This window comes from Chelonoidis abingdonii, chromosome 7, assembly GCF_003597395.2.
Source record: "Chelonoidis abingdonii isolate Lonesome George chromosome 7, CheloAbing_2.0, whole genome shotgun sequence".
NCBI classification, from domain to species: domain Eukaryota; kingdom Metazoa; phylum Chordata; order Testudines; family Testudinidae; genus Chelonoidis; species Chelonoidis abingdonii.
Window position 1 is genome coordinate 58,452,581 of NC_133775.1, and position 19,079 is coordinate 58,471,659.

General features: G+C 51.4%; 2 protein-coding genes across 2 annotated transcripts in view; one reads left to right on the forward strand and one right to left on the reverse strand.

Annotated features, from left to right (window-relative positions):
* The first annotated feature begins 233 nt into the window (after positions 1-233).
* NPHS2 (NPHS2 stomatin family member, podocin) lies at positions 234-11,542 on the forward strand. The gene is given in 9 exon segments (XM_032796192.1): positions 234-253; positions 255-535; positions 4,250-4,353; positions 5,759-5,831; positions 7,110-7,192; positions 8,623-8,826; positions 9,646-9,701; positions 10,347-10,425; positions 11,267-11,542. Coding segments are annotated over 9 exon segments (1,176 nt in total).
* A 4,998-nt stretch (positions 11,543-16,540) lies between these two features.
* Positions 16,541-19,079, reverse strand: part of AXDND1 (axonemal dynein light chain domain containing 1) — a 71,225-nt gene continuing 68,686 nt past the window's right edge. The window contains 1 exon segment of the mRNA XM_075067899.1: positions 16,541-18,560. Within this exon segment, the coding sequence (XP_074924000.1) occupies positions 18,472-18,560 (89 nt within the window). The 3' untranslated portion in view covers positions 16,541-18,471.

Consider the following 19,079-nt stretch of genomic DNA (forward strand, 5'->3'; position numbering starts at 1 on the left):
TCTGAGTGGTGAGGACTGAGCCTTCCTGAAACTCCCCTGCCAGTGCCAGGTAGGTGGGGGATAGGACAGTGTCTGGGAAACAGCTTGCTTGGCTCACTGTCCAACAAGTCTAACAAGCCCAAAGCATGCGCAAAACCTCCTGCACCTCCCCCGCCTGCCACCTCCTCTACTCCCCGATAAATTCCCAAGACCGGTCATCCTGCCGTCACAGAAAGCTGCTTCCCAAGAGCTGCATGCTCCTCTGCTCACAGCCTGATGAGGATGGAAAAGCAGTCTCGCAGCTCCTCCAGGGAGTCCCACAGGAGGAAGAGAGAGCCCGCAGACCCACAGGGCAGGAGAGAGAAGGTGGAAAGCAGACGAGGAGCCAGCAAGGACAGAGAGGGGCTCAAGAGGGGGAAAGCCAAAGAGGGGAAGAACCCCACAGAGATAGACAGCAGGGTGCCGAGCTCCACGGTGGTGGACGTGGACGATGTGGTGTCTTTCGACGAGGAAACAGAGGTGATGGCACTGCTGGAAAGCGAGCGGCAAGAGGAAGGTAGGATTTGGAAAGGGCATGAGAGAGGTGGGCACAGAGGCTCCTGGCTCATGGGGCACTGGAGTCCAATTCTGGTCTGATCCCTGTATCGTCATTTACACCAGTGCAAAGGGAGAGCAAAGCGGTTGCAATAAGTGCATGACACAGGAGCAAGTGATCACACAAATCCCCAGGGCTAGATTTTCAGAAGGGCTCAGCACCAGGCCCTGGGGCTAGCCAGGCTGCTCAGAGACATCAGGACCTGTTCTATTTCTAATAAATCAACGAATTTAGCAGCAAGCAGCATCCATCCCGCATCCCTCTAGGCCTCAGAGCGCTGCTCATGAGTTTCGTTAGGCCATAGCCTCACAGGCCCTATTACCCCTTAGCCCTGAGACACATGGGGGATTATTTACCGCCCTTAGATGGAAGAAGTTTCTGGCTAGAGTTATCCTAGGTGGCTCTTAAGCCTTGTTCTGCCTAGAACACACCTGAACCAACCTATTGCCACAGAAAACAGATGGAGATGGCCAGGGGGGAAAGAGGGGAACTGTGAGATGATCAACAGAGCTCTTGGCCTCTCAGCCTTTGCACATTGGCACTGTACTTCCAATAGGCACATGCTTTATTAATAGAACTGATCTGTTCAGTCCTGGCATCACAGGGATGGGAGAGAATGTCAAGAAGCAGCAAAGACCCTCCCCAGTCCAGCTGCTCTGCTGTCCCAGCTTTGCTTCTTTCTCTCTGATGATTAATTCTCTACAGCAGCCTCCTTCCTCCATGCAGTTATGTCTTGATTACAGGGAGCGTCTCATTGCTACAACCAAGAAACCAAGCCACACAATCAGAGCATTGCTGGAGATTCCGAGGACACACACAGTTTGAGAGTGTTTCCAGCCACAGGTTTAGTTCAACTTGTAGGGAGAAGATCCAGCTGCAAAACTCACATACAGACTCTGAACCCTTAAAGCTTGGTGTATTGGCATCTGGGGCTTAGGTTCAAGCTCCTCTTTAGACCTGGCCTTTCTGCAGAGCGCCCCTAAAGGCAGAAGAGACTGTAGTGGTCAATGGAAGCAGGGATGTTAACTCACCTTTGGGAAGAGTAAGCATTCCACTTTCAGGGGCATGCCTGCACCCAGCAGGAAGCCATCTGCCCACTAGAGCCACAGGTCCTCTCAAGGGGGCAGTAGCCCTGAAAGACCATCTTTTAAGGGCAGCCAGTGGAAGCTGGAGCATGCCCACTTTGGGGAGAGGGTGGAGTCAGCATCCACTCAGTAGGAGAAGGGGGCTCTTGCTCTCCTTCATACCTGGCTACTGACGGCAGGTCAGAGAGGAAGGTTCAAAGGGGGAATATTTTAAAGCCAAAACTAGGAGAGCCAATGGAGCATAGTGGACTAGAGCACCTGCCTGATAGCAGAAGAGCTGGGTTCTGGTCTCAACTGGGCCCCAGAGTGGGTGGGTGTGTATAAGCATGAGCCTGGAAGAGTGAGCTGACCTGTCTGTTAAGTAGGGGAAATAGTCTATGTCACGGGGAGCGTATGAGGCTTCACTCATTCCTGAATGGAAGGGACTATAAACGCATAAGCTTTGCAGGAACTGGTAGGTTACAGAAAGAGCAGAGCTATCAGGACACATGAAGTGTCTGTTTAAAATGATATCTGCTTCCTGATCTTTCTGTACTGTCCATTAGTAAAGAAACACCCGAGCTCAGACAACCATTCTTTCATTGTAAGGCTTTATCCTGTTTCTCTCTCTCTCACACACACACACCAGCCAATACAGACAAAAGCCAGGTCTCACTTTTGTATCTTTCTCCATAAATAGCAATTAATCCAGTCTTGCAGCTCAGAAAAAGTTAAGAGCCAGAATTTCTGGGGAAGGCTCACTTGTTGCTCTAAGTCGCAGCATTAACACTGAAGGACTGCATGGCTCAGAGAATTAGTACGAGCCCAGGTAGCCTTTCATCTGGAAGTCACTGCCCATCCACTTGGGATTGCTGGGGAATAAGAGTTGTTTCCCTCTAATATCTGTTTGATGATCCTTGGGTAACATTATGTCCCACAGGAGAGATGCCCACATCACAGAATTCACCAGGGGCTTTAGCTCTAGTGGCACCAGCCACGTAAAGGCCAAAGACTTACTAACTTCCAAGCAGCAGGATTGTCTCTGAGCTAAGGGATTGGCCTGGGCATTGGGAGAGCTGGTTTCAGTTCCCAGTTCTGCCACAAGTTCCCCATGGGGAAAGTCACTTTAGTCTCTCTGTGCCTCAGTTCTCCCTCTATAAATGGGATAACAGCACTTCCTTCATCTATTGTTTGGGGCAGGGACTGTCTCTTACTGTGCGTATCCCTAGCACGCACCATGGGGCCAGGCCTCCAGCAATCCTGCTAACGAATGGGGATAGGTGATAGCCTCTAAGTGGCTCCAGTAGATCAAGGTTGAAGCACAGTGTGGTGGGGCAGCACCCGTTGCTCCTGCTTGTGCTGTGGATCCCCAGGCCCATAAAGCTGGCACAAAAGAAAGAGCTGTTGCAACTTCCCCTTGCACTGGGTTGTCTCTAGTAATTCACTGCCCAGGGAACAGACTCCTCAGGAGTGAATCAGACACTACCATCAGGTCAGTAAACGTGCAGACCCAGAGCCAGCTGCCAGCCCTGCCAAAGGTCTTGGGCTCCTTGAGCTCAGGACTCTTACACCAACCATGGGGAAGCCATTGGTCTCACCCTTCTTCCCATGTTCCAGCAAACTCCTCCCACACACACAAAGCATATGTTCCTTGCAGCTGCCCATTTCACACTGTGGCCTCATGCCATGGCACAAAGACTTTGGCCCAGATCCTCAGCAGTATTTTGGCACCTAACTCCCATTAAAACCTTGGACGATCTGGGCCTTTGTTCCTAAGGACACCAATGGAAAAGTAGCATGCCCTGGCCTGCCCAAACCACAAGCCTGGGGTTTGGGCTGCAGCCTCTAGTCCCTCCTATTGGTGTGGATTTCCAGGTGTAGCAGACACACCCATGAACAGTGCTACACTTATTAGGGTTGAGATTGCAGCTGGAATCCATTTCAGAGGGACACACAGGCCCAGCCTGAGATCCCCCTGTACCAGTCCCAAATGAATAATGCAGGCTCCGCTTAAAACAGCTCAGAGGAGTATAGCTTTCACCTGATTCTGGTGCCCTCCAGTTATGAGCACTGGCTTTGTTTGGTTCATGTGTCCAGCTGGAGTCTGCCCTGGGGCTCTGATGCTCCTGGGCAATGGAATCGTCCCAAATACACAGCGATAAAAGCTTTGTACTCAACCCACCAGAGAAGCTACACCACCCCGACAGGAGAGATGCTAGCACAGGCTGCATCTGGGAAATGGGACACACTGACTGCCCCTTCCTTGCTGGGACTTTCAGAGTATTTCTATTGAATATTGAAAGTACAGTACCAGCAGTAGTGCTTGGTCAGCTCTTTTTTCCCTGGTGCTGTCAGAATATATATGGTGATGGAGCCCTCTGCCCCAAAATGCTCACACACAACCATGTTTTTACCCTTTTAAGCCAGGCCCTGAATGCTGACACAGGTGTCTTGGACAAATTCCAGCCCAGATGATTATACTCTGCCTATCTCGGAGCAGGTTTTGAACACCTGGTGGAAGCTGGATTTCTGACCATGCAAGCAGGTGTCAATTGGTCAGTAATATGGAAATAGGCACCTGCTAATGCGTTCTTTCTTTATTTTTCTTTAGGGGTGACATCTCCCAGTCGAGGTATCTGTGAATGGCTTCTTACCATCTTGTCCCTTTTCTTCATCATATTGACCTTCCCCGTTTCTGTCTGGTTCTGCATGAAGGTGAGGCTATGCATGGTGTGCTCGACTTTGCAACCTTATTGCAGTATTTTAACATAGCTTTGTAATTTCCTAGAGTTTTAAAAAAGCAAACTGAAAACACAGAAATTCCATCATGTGGCATCATACTGACTCCCACATAATTCCTCAGCAGGGTCAGAACCTTTACATACACCACTCAGCCCTCTGCTACTTGAGCTAAGGGAGTAACTGATGGTCGTAGTAGGTTGTTATTCTCTGTATGGCCGAGCACTAGAGGGCGATGAGACACATAGCCAGGTGTCTTCCCAGATATCCCATCCCAGCAGAGGAATAGCATTACCATGTATTTGGTTGTTAGTATTACTTCAAGCCAGGGGTTCAAGCCAGTGGGTGCTGCTGCCTCATCAGCACCTATGGTCTCAAGGACCTGGGGTTCCATTCCAGACTGTGGAAGGCAGTGTGGTCTAGTGTGCAAACTCTTCTGCGCATTCCCCTCCAACCTGGTCCTGTCCCATCCTTACCCTGGGGTCCTTGTCCCAGTCCTATCCTCCTCACCTAGCCAGTCCCCGTCTCCACTCCTCAGACTTTTCATCCCAGTCCCCGTCTCCTTTGCCCAGCCGTCCCAGTTCCCTGCTCCCAGCTCCTCAACCTATCTGTCTCTGTCTCCCACTCAGCTTCCTATGTCCACAGTCCCCATCCGCACTGACTCCCAGTCCCAGGCTCTCGGTCTAATCTCAGCGACCTTTCCCCAATCTGACCCCTTACCCCAGGCTCTCTGCTCAGCCAGTCCCAGTTGTCTCCTTGCACACTGGCTCCTCTCAGATCTGTCTCCCCTCCCCCACTACACTGCTTCCCACTCCCAGTCTTCCCCAGCTCCCCATCTGATCTCAGCCTCCCCCTCAGTGGCTCTCAGTCCCATCCCCAGCTCCCTGTCGTGGTCTCCTTGCACAGCCAATCACAATCTCCCCCGAGCCCAATGCACAGTCCCAGTCATTCCCTGCCCCTGCACCCCTCCCAGAATTCTTCATCCCAATGTACTTGCCCCACCCTAGATCTGGCTCTTGCCCCCTCTGCGTTTGATTCAAATGACTTCCTCCTCTATGCTGCCTAGGCCCCGGCGGAGGGGGATCATTGAGAGCACTGGAGAGAGAGGTTCCCTGCTCTCAGTTCAAGGGGCAGGGAGCAGGCCACAGCTGCAATTGTCATATAGTCTCTGAGCCAGATTCTCAGCTAGTGTAAATGGAGATAGCAGTTCTAGCATGAATGGAATTATGTCAGCCGACAGCTTTGGCTGGCTGGCTCGGCGCAGTTTGCCTTTCGGTGGTTTTCCCAAAACAATGATTTCGCCAGCTTCTCTTCCAATGCTGCAGCCCTTCCCCCAGAGCCCCACCCCCTCTGATTCCAGCCTTTCTGTCTCCCACTGCAGATCGTGCGGGAATACGAGAGAGCCATCGTGTTCCGACTTGGGCGCCTCCTTCCTGGAAGGCCCCGAGGGCCCGGTAAGCAATTTGTTCACTCCTTCACCCCTTTCTCTCATCACACTCGCGCAAGGCTCCCAGGGGGCTCCCAGAAGTGCCAGGTCGGCCACCCCATCCCCACTGTTCCCAGTGTCCTCCTCCCTGTGCCCCCTCACCCCACCCACCACAAATGTATATCCTGACCCAGGCCAGCCTCTGCTTATTCTGAGTCTGTGATGGGCCCTTTTCCTCTGCCCCCGTCCAATTGCCTTGTCCTCCTAGCCCCCCACCCCTGCAGGCTCTGGCACTCTCCCTCTCCAACCAGGTCTGCTAATGGCTGGCAATGCGGGCACTGCCCTCTGCTGGGCAGGCGACTGGCTCCTCACAGGGCTGGCTGCTCCTTGGGCTGCTGCAGCCACAGGAGAAGAGTGGGGTGAGGGGCATCTGGAAATCCTGTGCTCAGTGCCTACAGCTCCCTCAGCCCTCTCCCGCTCCATGCAGCCGAGCCAACAAAGGAGAGGGCATTTCTTTGTTTTGGCTCCTCTCCTGGCAATAGCAGCTCCTGTGGGGCTCCCGACACTTGTAGGCCTCCAACCACTGCTGAAGTGTTGGGTTCCGGCTTCATGCCCCCTGGTTCCCTTCCCCCTCCCAACCATGAGGAGGCGGAATTGCAGCCCCTTTCCCATCCCCAACTGCAGGTTGTGGTCATCTCCCTACCCATCTCCTCTCACGGGGCCCTTCGCGTGTATGTGCCATGCTCAGCTTGCTCCATCCACACTCCCCACATGTTAGCTGCCTGGGGGGGACCCTTGCATTATGACCCCAAAGGCCTAGCATGCCCCTCCTCAAAACCCTCACTGTGAGGACTCTAGGCAGCCATGGGCCTGAGCCAGAACCCGCCTCCAAACAGCCCACAGCTTGTTCTGATCTGGATCCCGCTCAAATGTTACAGCTCAGACCCATCTTGGTGCTAAGACATGGACTCACCTGTGAAGTGAGAACCCAGCACGCTGAGTGGGGACTTGTGAAGGGGGACAGCAAGTGACTCTAAAACCTTAGCACTGGGTGGCAAGGGGAACCCCTCAGGGTCTGATGTCTCTGCCACATCTTTTGGGAAGAGTTTCTTTTCCTTCCCCTGCCCATTCCTGCAGCAGGACATCTGGGCAGGTGTTTAGAGCTGGAGATGCTGCAGCTCTGGGCCCTTCTCTTGGTCTTTGTCTTGTCCTACGTAGCCCCAGGTTTGCTCCAGTTGGGTCAGGAAGTGGAACTTTCTTCCATGGCATCCAGTCACATGCCACTGCTCTGTCTCTTCCTCCCCAGGCCTTTTCTTCTTCCTTCCCTGTCTGGATACATACCACAAGGTAGATCGTCGCCTCAAAACCCTAGAGATCCCCTTCCATGAGGTAAGCCAGCTCCCTCCCATTTACTTCCTTGCATCTCTAGCATTAGCCTTTCCTATGACTGGTTAGATCTATTTGCTCCCTAGTGGGAAGGTGGCACATAATATTACACCCACCCAAGAGGCAGGCTTAAGCCTGAAGTTAACTGCAGCCAGTGGCTAGTGTTGGTCATTCTGCCCTGAAGCAATAAAAGTGTCTCACAGTTAGCTAGCACTCTGGATTCTGAGGACTCCCAAAGTGCTTTACAAGCTGTGCACGGCCAGCACAGCTGGGATGCAGTCAGCTCTGGGCAAAGGACACTAGCCGACTGGCACACAGCACACTGCTCAGTGCTCATGATCTTATTGCCAATCTTACGATATTTGGTGTTTTTTATAAGCCCAAGGTCCTGGAGTCAGGCGAATGGAGAAGAATCTCACTTTTCCCCCCTTTATCAATGCTCAGTATCTAGGCTTCATAGCTGTGCAGAAAGGCTCCCAAATGTGACCAAAATTCACCCTAAAGGGGCAGAAACTAGAAGGCACAAATCATACAGGTGGGGTGCTTAGACTTTAAAATCTCATCATTTTTAATCCAAGTTCACGATTTTTGAACACATAAAGTGGGCAACGCCACACTAATGCCCAGCACAACGCAACACACTGCTGCACAACACAGCACACTAAACACAACCCAATGCACCAATGGCCAGTACAGCACAGCACGACACAACACTGCATGACAAGGAGGAGGAGGAAGAGTTTTTGGCCAAAGACACTGGGCCAGATTCTTACAAGAAGTGCCAGGGGGTCCCACGCAGAAGAGGCTGGAGCATGGTTCTTAAGCTCTCATCTGAAGAACCCTTCATCTGTACCAGCCTTGGAAGGACAGCTTGCTGGGATCAGAGTCTGTCATTTCCAGGGTCTAGGCAGACACAGACCAGTGGGGAGCAGCCCTCCCTATACCCAAATCCTTTCTTTTCATTTTTTTACTTGGCTCCCTCTCCCTGCATGCCTTATACCCGGATGCATTCCTAGTAATAGCAGCATCAGGAGCCCCCACCTGAGAGTCTTAGTGTGGGAGCAGCTTGGAGCAGGGACCGTCCTGCATGACTTCTAGCATGCAGTGGACACTGCCGTAAACAGTCAGTGATATTTACATTGTGCTAGGTGCTGCACACACATAGTAAGAGACAGTCCCTGCTCAAACCACTTACATGCGAAATAGACAAGTCAGGCCAACAGCAGGAGAGAAAAGAGAGGAAAAGTGACTTGCCCAGGGTCACACAGTTGGTCTGGGGCAGAGCTAGGACCTGAATCCCTTGAGATCTCCTGAGTCCCAGACCAATGCCTTACCCACAAGGCCATTCTTCCTCTCCTGCCATGTTCCCAGCTCCTCCATCCCACCCTAGAGTTTTCAGAACCAGCTCCATCACCGCCAAATTCTCTGTCTAGGTGGTGACCAAAGACATGGTTACTATGGAAATAGATGCTGTCTGCTACTACCGGATGGAAAATGCCTCTCTCCTCCTAACCAGCGTGGCCAACCTCTCCAGCACTGTTCAGCTGCTGGTGCAGACAACCATGAAGCGCTTGCTGGCCCATCGATCCTTCAGTGAAATCCTCCTGGAGAGGAAAAGCATTGGCCAGGAAATGAAGGTATCTCCATGTGGAGGTGGGCAGCTGTGGGGCCGGAGCTCTGGGTCAGTGCCATAGATCGATCTTTCAACCCACAGTCAAAGTGTATAAAGGGCCTCAGGGAAAGCCTGTAAGAAGCCCACAGTGATCAGTTGCAGGGATCAGTCGTAGCGTCAGGTGACTTGCTGCACCCAATGGAAGTCAACAGTATTATGATTATACTTTGAGTCCTTTGGATTCAAGAGGCTGTCCGAGGGCAAAGTGCTTTGGCAGAACATAGTCCTGATGGGCTGCAGCCACAGACAAAGCAGGGAATCGGTGGGTTTCTCCACCAGCTGCAGCAAAGCTGACACAAATCCAGCTGCTGAGAGTGGCTTGGGGGAAGCAACCCAAGCTGGGAAATGATCAGCCATCTAGATTCAAATGACACATCCAGGGCCAAATTCAGGCCTGGTGTAAGTGTGCCACACCCTGCTGATTTCAGTGGAGTTACACCAGAACTGGATTTTTTGAGGCAGCAATGGTGCTTCTGAGTCAGCTGACTTCTCTGGGAGCAAATCTTCCTGAGCACAGTGTGAGACCCAGAAGCCAAGAGCAATGAAGATGCACATGGCAGCTACCTCCTTGCCCTGCCACAGGGATTTCTTGGTATCCAACCTTTAGAGACACTTGAGCTTTTTAACCAGAAGTGTTTTTCTGTAGCACGCACAAGTATCCATAGCAGACACACCCTTCCAGCACGAGCTCTCAGGCAGTGAACCATATGTCTGACCTGTTTGTAAGTGCCTTGGCACAGGGCCACACACACTGCCTACGGTCAGTATATCCCCATCTGTACAGGTCGCCTTGGATGCAGTTACGTGTCGCTGGGGAATCAAGGTGGAGAGAACAGAAATGTAGGTAGGAAATATATGAAGCGGAGACCCAGCAGGGTAAAGAAACCTCCCTGTGCCCCTTTGCCAACACTGCTTGCTACTGTCTGCTCCTTTTCCGCCTTTGCCCCTGAAGCTCTATCCTGGTGTCACCTCTTCAGTGCCCCGAGCCCCCACCCAGCCCTTCTCCTTTGCCCACATACTCAGCACCTCCACTCACTGGGCTGCAAATGTTTAAATGGCACAAAAAGCTCTTGTGTTTTCCAGCTGGGGCCAGCACCTCAGCGGAGTAACTCAGCCTAGTGCCATGGATGTCGTCAGAGCTACACCCATTTACACCAGCTGGGGATCTGGCCCTGTTATTGCAAGTCAGATTTCCCAGCCCAGTTCCAAAGAAGAAAAGCACAGCTCGGCCAATAGCAGACCCTACTCCAAGAATCAGAGTGTCCCTGGGAAGGCCCCCATTGATTCCAGTGCTAGGTGGGTTGGGACCAGCTGGATGGGAAATGAGATTGGAAGGCTGAAAATCTGAAATCCAGGGGCTTTTGTAACCTGCCTCAGTGCAGGAAGGAGACCCTGGGGCGCAGTGTCAGACAGGCTAGCAGCCTGGCACCACCCGTGGGCATGGCATTCCAGGGTCCATGTAACTCCAGTCTCTTCCTCCTGCAGCAACCACGTGCGGCTGCCAGCTGAACTGCAGCAGTCCCTGGCAGTGGAAGCAGAGGCCCAGAGACAGGCCAAAGTGCGGGTAGGACATCAGCGAATGCCCCATATTCCCATGTGGATCAATTCTCAGCCTTTTCCGGCCATCTGGGCAGAGACCCTATACACCACCAGGAGAGGAGATTCCCCTGAGGGCCCAGCTGTCCCTACCTCTACTGGCTCCTCATCCCATATGCCTTCCCGCTCACAGCACTGCCCCTCTGTACCTTGCAAGGGAGGAGTGCCCCTCCCTATCCTAAGGGGATTCTCTCCTGCAGCAGCCCTGCCCCTCCACACTCTGTGTTGCAATGCCTATGTCCTTCTGTGGAGCCCAGCCATTTCTGAGCATGATGGGCATCCTAACAGGAGAGGGTAGGTTAAATGCTGGTGCACAGTGCGTCTCCCAAACCCTGGATTGGCTGCTCCCTCCTTTGCTTCTCCTATAGCCCTACTCCACAGGAGGGCTCTGCCCAGTCGAGATCCCCAGGAAGGCCCCTCTGACCAGCCCTAGGGGTACTTGACCCACAGGCTGGGGAACCCCGCTTTAAAGAGTAACACAGGAGGAGGTAGGTGCTGCAGCATGGTTACCCTGCTGCAGTCCCAACCTCTTCCAGCAGAGGGCACAGCAAAGAAGTGATAGACGAACTCTGGCTGCATGGGCTATTCCACTCCCTCCTTTGCTCAGCAGGAGGCACTGCAGAGACTAAGGCAGGAACACAGGCCATGGGGGGAGCTTGCAGCAACTCCAGCCTAGCATCTTCACTCAGACTCACTGTAAGAAACAATGTCAGCTCCCATCAGCCAGGCCCTCACAGCTCCTGCCAGCCCTCGGGGGGCCAACCCAATGGAATAGTGCAGAAACAGCCCTTTGTTCCCTTGTGCTGCAGGTGATTGCTGCCGAGGGGGAGAAGGCTGCCTCCGAATCCTTGAAGATGGCAGCAGAGATCTTAGCCAGCTCCCCAGCTGCTGTCCAGCTCCATTACCTGCACATGCTGCAATGCCTGTCTGCTGAGAAACCTTCCACTATCCTCCTCCCTTTGCCCTTTGACCTAATGAATCTTGTATCTGCGGCTAGCCACAACTCCACAGGCAGCAGCCTTCCCACCAGTGCTCCCAATCACCCTGAGGCTCCAAAGGACAAGAAGGACTCCCCCATGCTATAGAGCCATGCCAGGGGAAGCTGGCACTCAGCCGGGGCTGCCATGCTGATGAACACCTTCTACCAGGTCACTTATCTTCAAACAAGCGCCATGGACTGGCCTGCACCATACCAGCCCCCCAGCATGAAATGTGGAGGGGTTGGGATGGGAAACGAGCAGGGGCCTGTGATAGAAAGTGGGCTGGACACAGACGTTTGAGTTTACTTTGAAGAAACATTCTGGCTCATCCCGTGTGTGGGGTGCAGGAATTGCACTGGAGTGGGGGTGGGAGCTGCCTCTGCATCTCACCATTTCATTGCTCTTTTCACCCTGCTGTGCTGAGGAGCAGAGGGATGCTATAACTGCTTCCCCCAGCCCCAGAGCTGGAGCCCTAGAGATGCTTCTATCCTTCCAGATAGACTGGCTGGATAGACTAGGAATGTTTTTATTAAGGCCTAAAATATCAACCTCTCTCTTCCCAATCCCCACAACATGATCTGGCTGGAATCATTTGCATTGCAGAAGCCCCGTGCCCAGGAGAAGCGAGGAGGCCCAAAGGGGCGCCCCACTGTAACATATCAGTCAGAGGCTGTGGATTATCCAGGGCTCCATATGCTTGGGCAGCACTTGAGATCTTCCTGCTGTGTCACTCATTGCGAGGTGGGCATCTCCTCAAAGAAGGGTGGCTGGTAAGAAGTGCTGGCCCAGGTACATGAGACCTCATGAGTGAACCCCTCTGGAGACAGGTTTCGCTACCTTCACCCATCCCTGGGTGGAACCCCCATGGTCTTGTGCTGATCCCTTGACTGGGTTTCTGGGCTGCAACCCCCTGCCTCCCAATTGTAGCTGGCCCAGCTGGGCCGGGCCCCTGTAAACCCTTTCCCTCCAGAAGCCTGGGGCATCAGCTGAATAAAGTGACGGAAAACAAGGGCTTCAGACTTACATATTAATCATTCACCGAGCCAAGGGATCACATGGTACAGGCCTAGCCACACCTTCCCTCTCACTTACACCTTCAGCTTCCCTTGCAGCCATTGGCAAGGTCCTCTCACCCACTTACCTTCATCTCCAGCTGGAACAGCCTGCCTGCTGCAGGTGCTCCCTCAATTAATGTGTCTCTGGTAGCGTCCCCCACGCAGGCAGCTGATGATGACCCACGTCCCAAAACCAGGGGAGGAGCATTATAGCTGTTCCTGGTCTTTTACAGCTCTAGGCTTTCACCCCCAGCACCTCCTTTGCCTGATGCCTGGAGAACAGCATCTTCCCATGTAATAGCCTCAACCAGTGTCATCTTAGTTCCCTTGAAACTGTTTACCCCAGTTGGCTTATCCCGACTATTGCTTCATTTCCTGCTTGTTTATCCCTAATAGCCTCCTTTGGCTGTACCCAGACAGATGGGCAGGCTAATGCCAAGCAGGTAAACTGAGGCACATAGGGTGCTCATGAAAGCTAATACCGATAGCTCCTGCATTCTCCACCTGTGCAGCCAAAGCATTGACTGCAAAGGGTAAACTAGGGCCGGAGCAGTAAGTGGGCAGCCCCTGGTGAATAGTGTCCCCCGAGATCTGTCACTCACCAGCTGTTGGGATCTGGGCTGAGGCAGCTGAGCCAGGGACAGCAAATGGGCAGCACAGCAGAAAGCAAGGTGGGGTCCTTGTTGTTCCAGCTCCTTTGTCTGTGTTAATCTCAATTGTTAATGAGCTCCAGCAGCAGCCCAGTGGCCTGGTGCTGCCCAAGGTTTGAGTGGGAGGGGCTGGAGGCCAAGTTGGCGCACATCTGGCTGTGGTGTGGGGTGGGGGCACAGCCTGCAATGAGGTTGACACAGATCAGCCACACTGGCTCCTAGCAGCACTGCCATCCCCAGGGGAGCTGCTGCCCTTCTGCCCTAGAGGAGTGAGCGGGGCCCTGGACTTCGTGGGGAGGAGGCAGCCCAATGCAAAGGCATAGCACCCCCTATCCAGACCAGTCTCCTCCATGAAGGATTTGGGTTGGGTGAAGGAGGTGAACGACAAGCCCCTTTATGGCCTGGAAGCCTGCTCCTGAAATGGATACTCCAGCCATCTGTGGGGTAAGCGAGCTGTATTGCTGCGTGTTGCTACTAATGGCGCCCTAGGACAGGACACAGGCAAAGTTCTCGTGAGACATGAACCTGGTAAGAGAGATGGGATCTTATTAGGGGACTAAAGGCAAACTAAAGGGATAAACTACAAATCCCGATGTACTTCCCCTGAGACAGTGAAAGCATGGAGCTAATAACTGTCATGAGTTTTATAGCTAACAGCAACATTTCTATAGCTGTCTTCAACTTCCTATATGTCCTATGTGATGATTCTCTATTCAGTTCTGTCAGATGGTCCACAGAACAGGTAGAATGCTCAGACCAGAGACCTCTTTAAATATCTGTAGCTCCCTATTCAATATGCTCAGACCAGAAGTCTCTTTAAATATCTGTAGCTCCCTATTCGATAGAACTTTCCCCATAGCAAAAGTATGCAGCATGTTCTAGCAAATCCTGTACAGCCCTAGTACTGCACTGTATTCCTGACCATCTGTCCCCCAGGTCTGGGACTCACCACAGCTCTGATACTGCCCCTCTCACCTACCTTTGAGTACCCCTCCTGGAGGCAGTGCAGCCTGATAGGGCACTGAACTGGGACTCAAGAGACCTGGATCCTATTTGGTGCTCTGTCACTTACATGCTGGGTGATCTTGGGCAAGTCTCTTCCCCTCTCTGTGGCTCAGTTTCCCCATCTGTGACCTGGGGATAATACCAACCTCCTCCATAAAGTGCTTTGAGATCTATGGCTCGGAAGAGCTATACAAGAGCTGGATATTATTAAAAATAATTATTATAATTACAGCAAATTGCCAACCCAGCCAAATTGCTCTGGTGTGGGGAGGTAGTTCACTGCCCATCAATGTTGAGCTGGAGAGTGCCTTGCGATCCCTCCCCTGGACAAATGCACACTCAGGAATGTTTCAGGATGGATAGTCCCAGCCAGTGGCATCTAGGCCATTCACTCCCTGCACCCTCTGGCTATTGTATTTGTACATCTCTTTTCACTTAGCCATTGCTTGCTGCTGACTACTGTAAAAGGAGACCATGTGCTGCTGGGGTAAGTTTCCTGATAGTGAGGATCACTATAATGCACCAGCACAATGGAGATGGACTAGCACATAAAGGTTATGGACAAGGATCCTTATTGCCAGTGAAGTGATCAGGCCAAAGCCCTGAGCTGCTAGTGCAATCCTGGGCCTCACCCAGGACCGGCGCTAGGGTTTCTGACGCCCTAGGCGCCGGGACATTTCGCCGTCCCGCGCGTGGGTCTCGCAGCTCCCTGACCCCGGGGGGCGGGGGGCGCCCTGGGCTGCCGGGCTGCGGCGGCAGCTCGCTGACCCCGGTCGGCGCCCTGGCTGTCGGGTCACGGCAGCGCTCCCTGACCCTCAGGGGGCGCCTGGGCTTGGGGCTGCGGCGGCGGCTCCCTGACCCCAGGGGCGTGGGGGCGCCTGGGCTGCCGGCTACGGCGGCGGCTCCCTGACCCTGGGGGGGGGGCGCCTTGGGCTGCGGGCTGCAGCGTCGGCTCGCTGGACCCCGGGGCGGGGGTGCGCCTGGCTGCCGGCTGGGGGCGGCGCACTGACCTCAGGGGCGTGCTGACCGGCAACAACCTGAACCCGGGGACACTGGGCTGCCGGCGGCAGGCAAGCTGCTGCTGCCGGCAGCTCAGCCCCTCCAGCAGCAGCGGCTGCAACCATTTAAAAAATTTTTTGGGGGTGCCACTTTTTGGTGCCCCCAAATCTTGGCGCCCTAGGCAACCGCCTAGTTCGCCTAAATGGTTGCACCGGCCCTGGCCTCACCCCTCCTCCCTCTCCTTCCACTCTGCAGCCAACCTTTTGGCTGCTGCATCCACTTTGGGATTCCTTCCCTACCTGCCTCCAGAACCCCTTATCCTCCCGTTTCCATACTTCACCCTCCATCTTTAGAAGTATTAACTGGTGTTCTAAGACTAAGGAAATTCTCAGCCAAATGTCTGAGCAGGTGGGAAGAAAGAAACTGGCTTTGGAAAATTTGGCACCAGCCTCAGTTAGTCTCCACTGAAGAACATGAGCTGAGTGGAAAGCCCCTCCTGGCTAGTTCAGGTTACTGAACAGAGGCAGCTCATCGGGCCCCACCTCCCAGCCTGGGACCCATTGCAGCAATGTAACTTCAGAGGGAAATGTGTTAATCAAACTAAATAGTTTGTTTTCCCCCAGATGTTTCTCCTGCTGTGTTTCAAACTCTGGACAGAATGTTCACTCCAGACAGACTCTCTGGAGTGAGTTACACACCTGGCATGTTTTTAGGGCTGTTTTTTAAATACCTGAGAGGAGGGACTCTGAGGATCACCACTGAAACAACACAACCAACCTCAGTCAGATACCATCAAGTTAACAGGGCTGATGTACAATGTACATCAGCCCTAACCAAGCGCACACACACTGCAGGCAGGGGGAGCACTGAAGGTGCAGGCAGGAGCACAGAAAGGAGTGAAGACACAGGAACAAGCATGGGAAGGAGTGGTGGAGCACTTGGAGAAGGAGAGATAGAGGTGCAAGGGAGGGGAGGATGGGAAGAACAGCAGCAGCATAGACAGGAGTGCTGGAAAGAGCAGTAGATGTCCCTGGGGAGAGCACTGAAGGCACAGGAAGAGAGTGGGGAGGAGTGCGGACAGAGGCACTAGGAGAAAGGAATGAAGGAGTGGTGGAGGCACAGAACTATTTACCAGGAATGTAAACTGCTTTCTTATCAACTACCAGTGTGTGGGGATAGAATGTATTGGGAAATCATATATGTATACGTAAAAGGTTAAAAGGTATTGATTAAAATATAGGAATTGGTTATTATAGCAACTATAAGTATAAATGGAAAAGGGGTGTTATGTAACCAAAATAAAAAAATTGTCAGTGAATAAGTATGTTATATCAGAAGTCCTTTATATTCATGTTAAATTTTATAAACTGTATGCTATGTAGACACTGTGACCTTTGTAACGTATCTGCGCTGGAGAATGCAAAACCTAAGATACCTTTAAACTTTGTTAATTTCTAAAACACTATGCCTAAAATATTGCGTACATGCATTTGTGTTTTTGTGTAATATGCAGCTGTTTATAACTGTCAAAATGTAAACCATATGCCATCTTGAAATGTACAACATACTACCCGCATCCTGGGGTAAAAATTTATTGAGCCTCATCGTCAGTGAAAAACAGTAAAAGAAAACAGGCAAAAAGGTGTATTAGGTAAAGTGGTCTAGGAAACTGATGGAACTCTTCCCAGTTAGGTAGAAATACAGAAGGGTGAAGCACAGAATTTTGAGACAGCGTGACTGCTGCCATTGCTGTCTTCCAAAGGGGTTGGTAACATATATACTCTTCCTTTCTGTATTAATCTTTGATTAATAACTTGATCAAGCCTAGTTATTGGATATCTCTTCTTATTAATTGCTATTGCACCTGCAACAGACCGTTCTTAAGTCATTATGCAATGATGCAAACGCTAATGATAAGGCCAAACACAGGGATCTGAAATGAGATCCTCAGGCCCAATAAACTTGAGAATCAAGTTGCAATAGTCTGTACTGGCTAATAAGTCGTTAAGACATTTGGTCATTTCATTGGAGCAACAGAGGTGCATCTTTAACATTTCTACATATACAAAGCCTTGGAAAAGCAGAGAGTAGGGCTGTGGGTATACATAAATGGTAAAACAGGGCAAAGTCCCAGAGAAGCCCTGGCAATAACAGGCAATAAAACCAATCAAGGCAAAGTCCTGGGCAGGTCACGGATATTTGCTGTAGTAATCAAACTTTTCTTTGCAGGCCCAGCCTCCCGTTATCATTTGGATGCTCTGGGGACACTTTGTGACTGTAGGGGATTTTACTACTTCCTGTCACACCCCACCCCCAAAGTCCTTTTTGTAGGTGCAAGCTGCTTCATCTTTGTTTTCTACAGTCATTGCCTTACAGTGTTAGGAGCTGCCCTGCCATCAGCCCTTTTTCTTGTCCTGGTGATTCTGCATTGCCTTGGAGGTTTAGTGCTTAGGACTCTCCCCATTAGTCAGCAGGGCTCCATCTTTGTGTCCTGGCAGCATTGTTTCTATAACCCTTCTGGGCAGTCCTGTGGGTTGTTTCCTTAAGAGTCTCAATCAAACTGACAGAGCTGTTCCTCTCCAATTCACCACCCACGTTAACAGACGTCCCAACATATCAAAAGCCATGGACATCTTGTAAAAGGATGATAACCATGGAAATAATAGCTCTCAGAAGAGGTATTCTGAGTCTGCTGCCTTAATTATTTCTCAAGCAACACTGAGCAGAACTTTTTTTCTATTTCTATACACTGTGCTTGTATAAATTAGTTGGAAACCTCCCCTCTAAGTACTTAGAAAGTATCCTCTGTCCCACTCTGAGAAAGACCTGGTCCAGGAGCATCCCTCTGTCTCCATACCTGGAAGAAACCATCCCAAGATTTATGTTCACAAGCTGAGCACTTATGAATGGATCTGAGATCTGGACAACTAATCCCAAAGTTCCAACTGTGGCATTACAGCTAGCCTGGGATAAGTTTATGACCTGATCTCTTAAAGACTCTACTAACAGCTATGTTGAGAAGGCCTGAAAGCCTTTTCTACAAGTTCTGTTCTAGTCCAGTCTCCAGTTATGACTGGCAACTACACTAAAACACTGCGTTACCCAGCGTGAGGTTTTCAGATAATTTATAAACCTAGAAAAGATCTTCTCCAGTGCTTTGTCTAAAGCTCTCCTTGCGAGGGTACATTAGTGGGTGTTCCAGTCATTTTGCTATACTAAAGAACTTGGAATTAAAGTGTATCTGGAGCCCCAGAGATGGGCAGTGTTATGCTGAAAGTCTGCTACAAATGGGAACCAAACGACCTTCACTTGGCGTTGTTACTCTTTAATGTTTGGGTCTGCTGGCTTTCTTGGACCGGGCAGCAGCAGATGGTTTATGAGAAGTTGGCTTGGATTCTTCTTGGGAAGAGACTTCTGAAATAAAAAATACACAGATGTTAAAAATAAATATAGCAAAACTCCTCCTAGGGTAAAGATATCCTGTAGAATCAAGTATAAATCACCCTCTCCTTTCAAATCACAGCTGGGAGGGATCCACAAGAGGGGCAGTGTTGGGAAAGCCTAGGACTATAGTCCTCATTTCCCCTAAATCTGAGTGGATCCAATTCTAAACCGATGAAAGAAGTGCTTTCCCACATAATGCACATTTTGCCTGTGGAACTCAAAGCCACAGGATGTCAGTGACGCCAAGAGTTTGGCAGGGTTCAAAAAAGGATTATACACTTACACAGATAACAAGAATATCTAGAGTTACAGAGAGGAAGGATGGTCTTGTGATTAGGCCATTAGCCTGGCACTTGGGAGAAAGCGAGCAGAACAACCCTGCCCTGCCCTGTCTTGTGAGGGTAAACACACTCAGATATTGCATGATAGGGCCTAGATAAGTATCTTAGTAAATATTAAAAATGAGCAAGATTCAAGATATAAGCTACC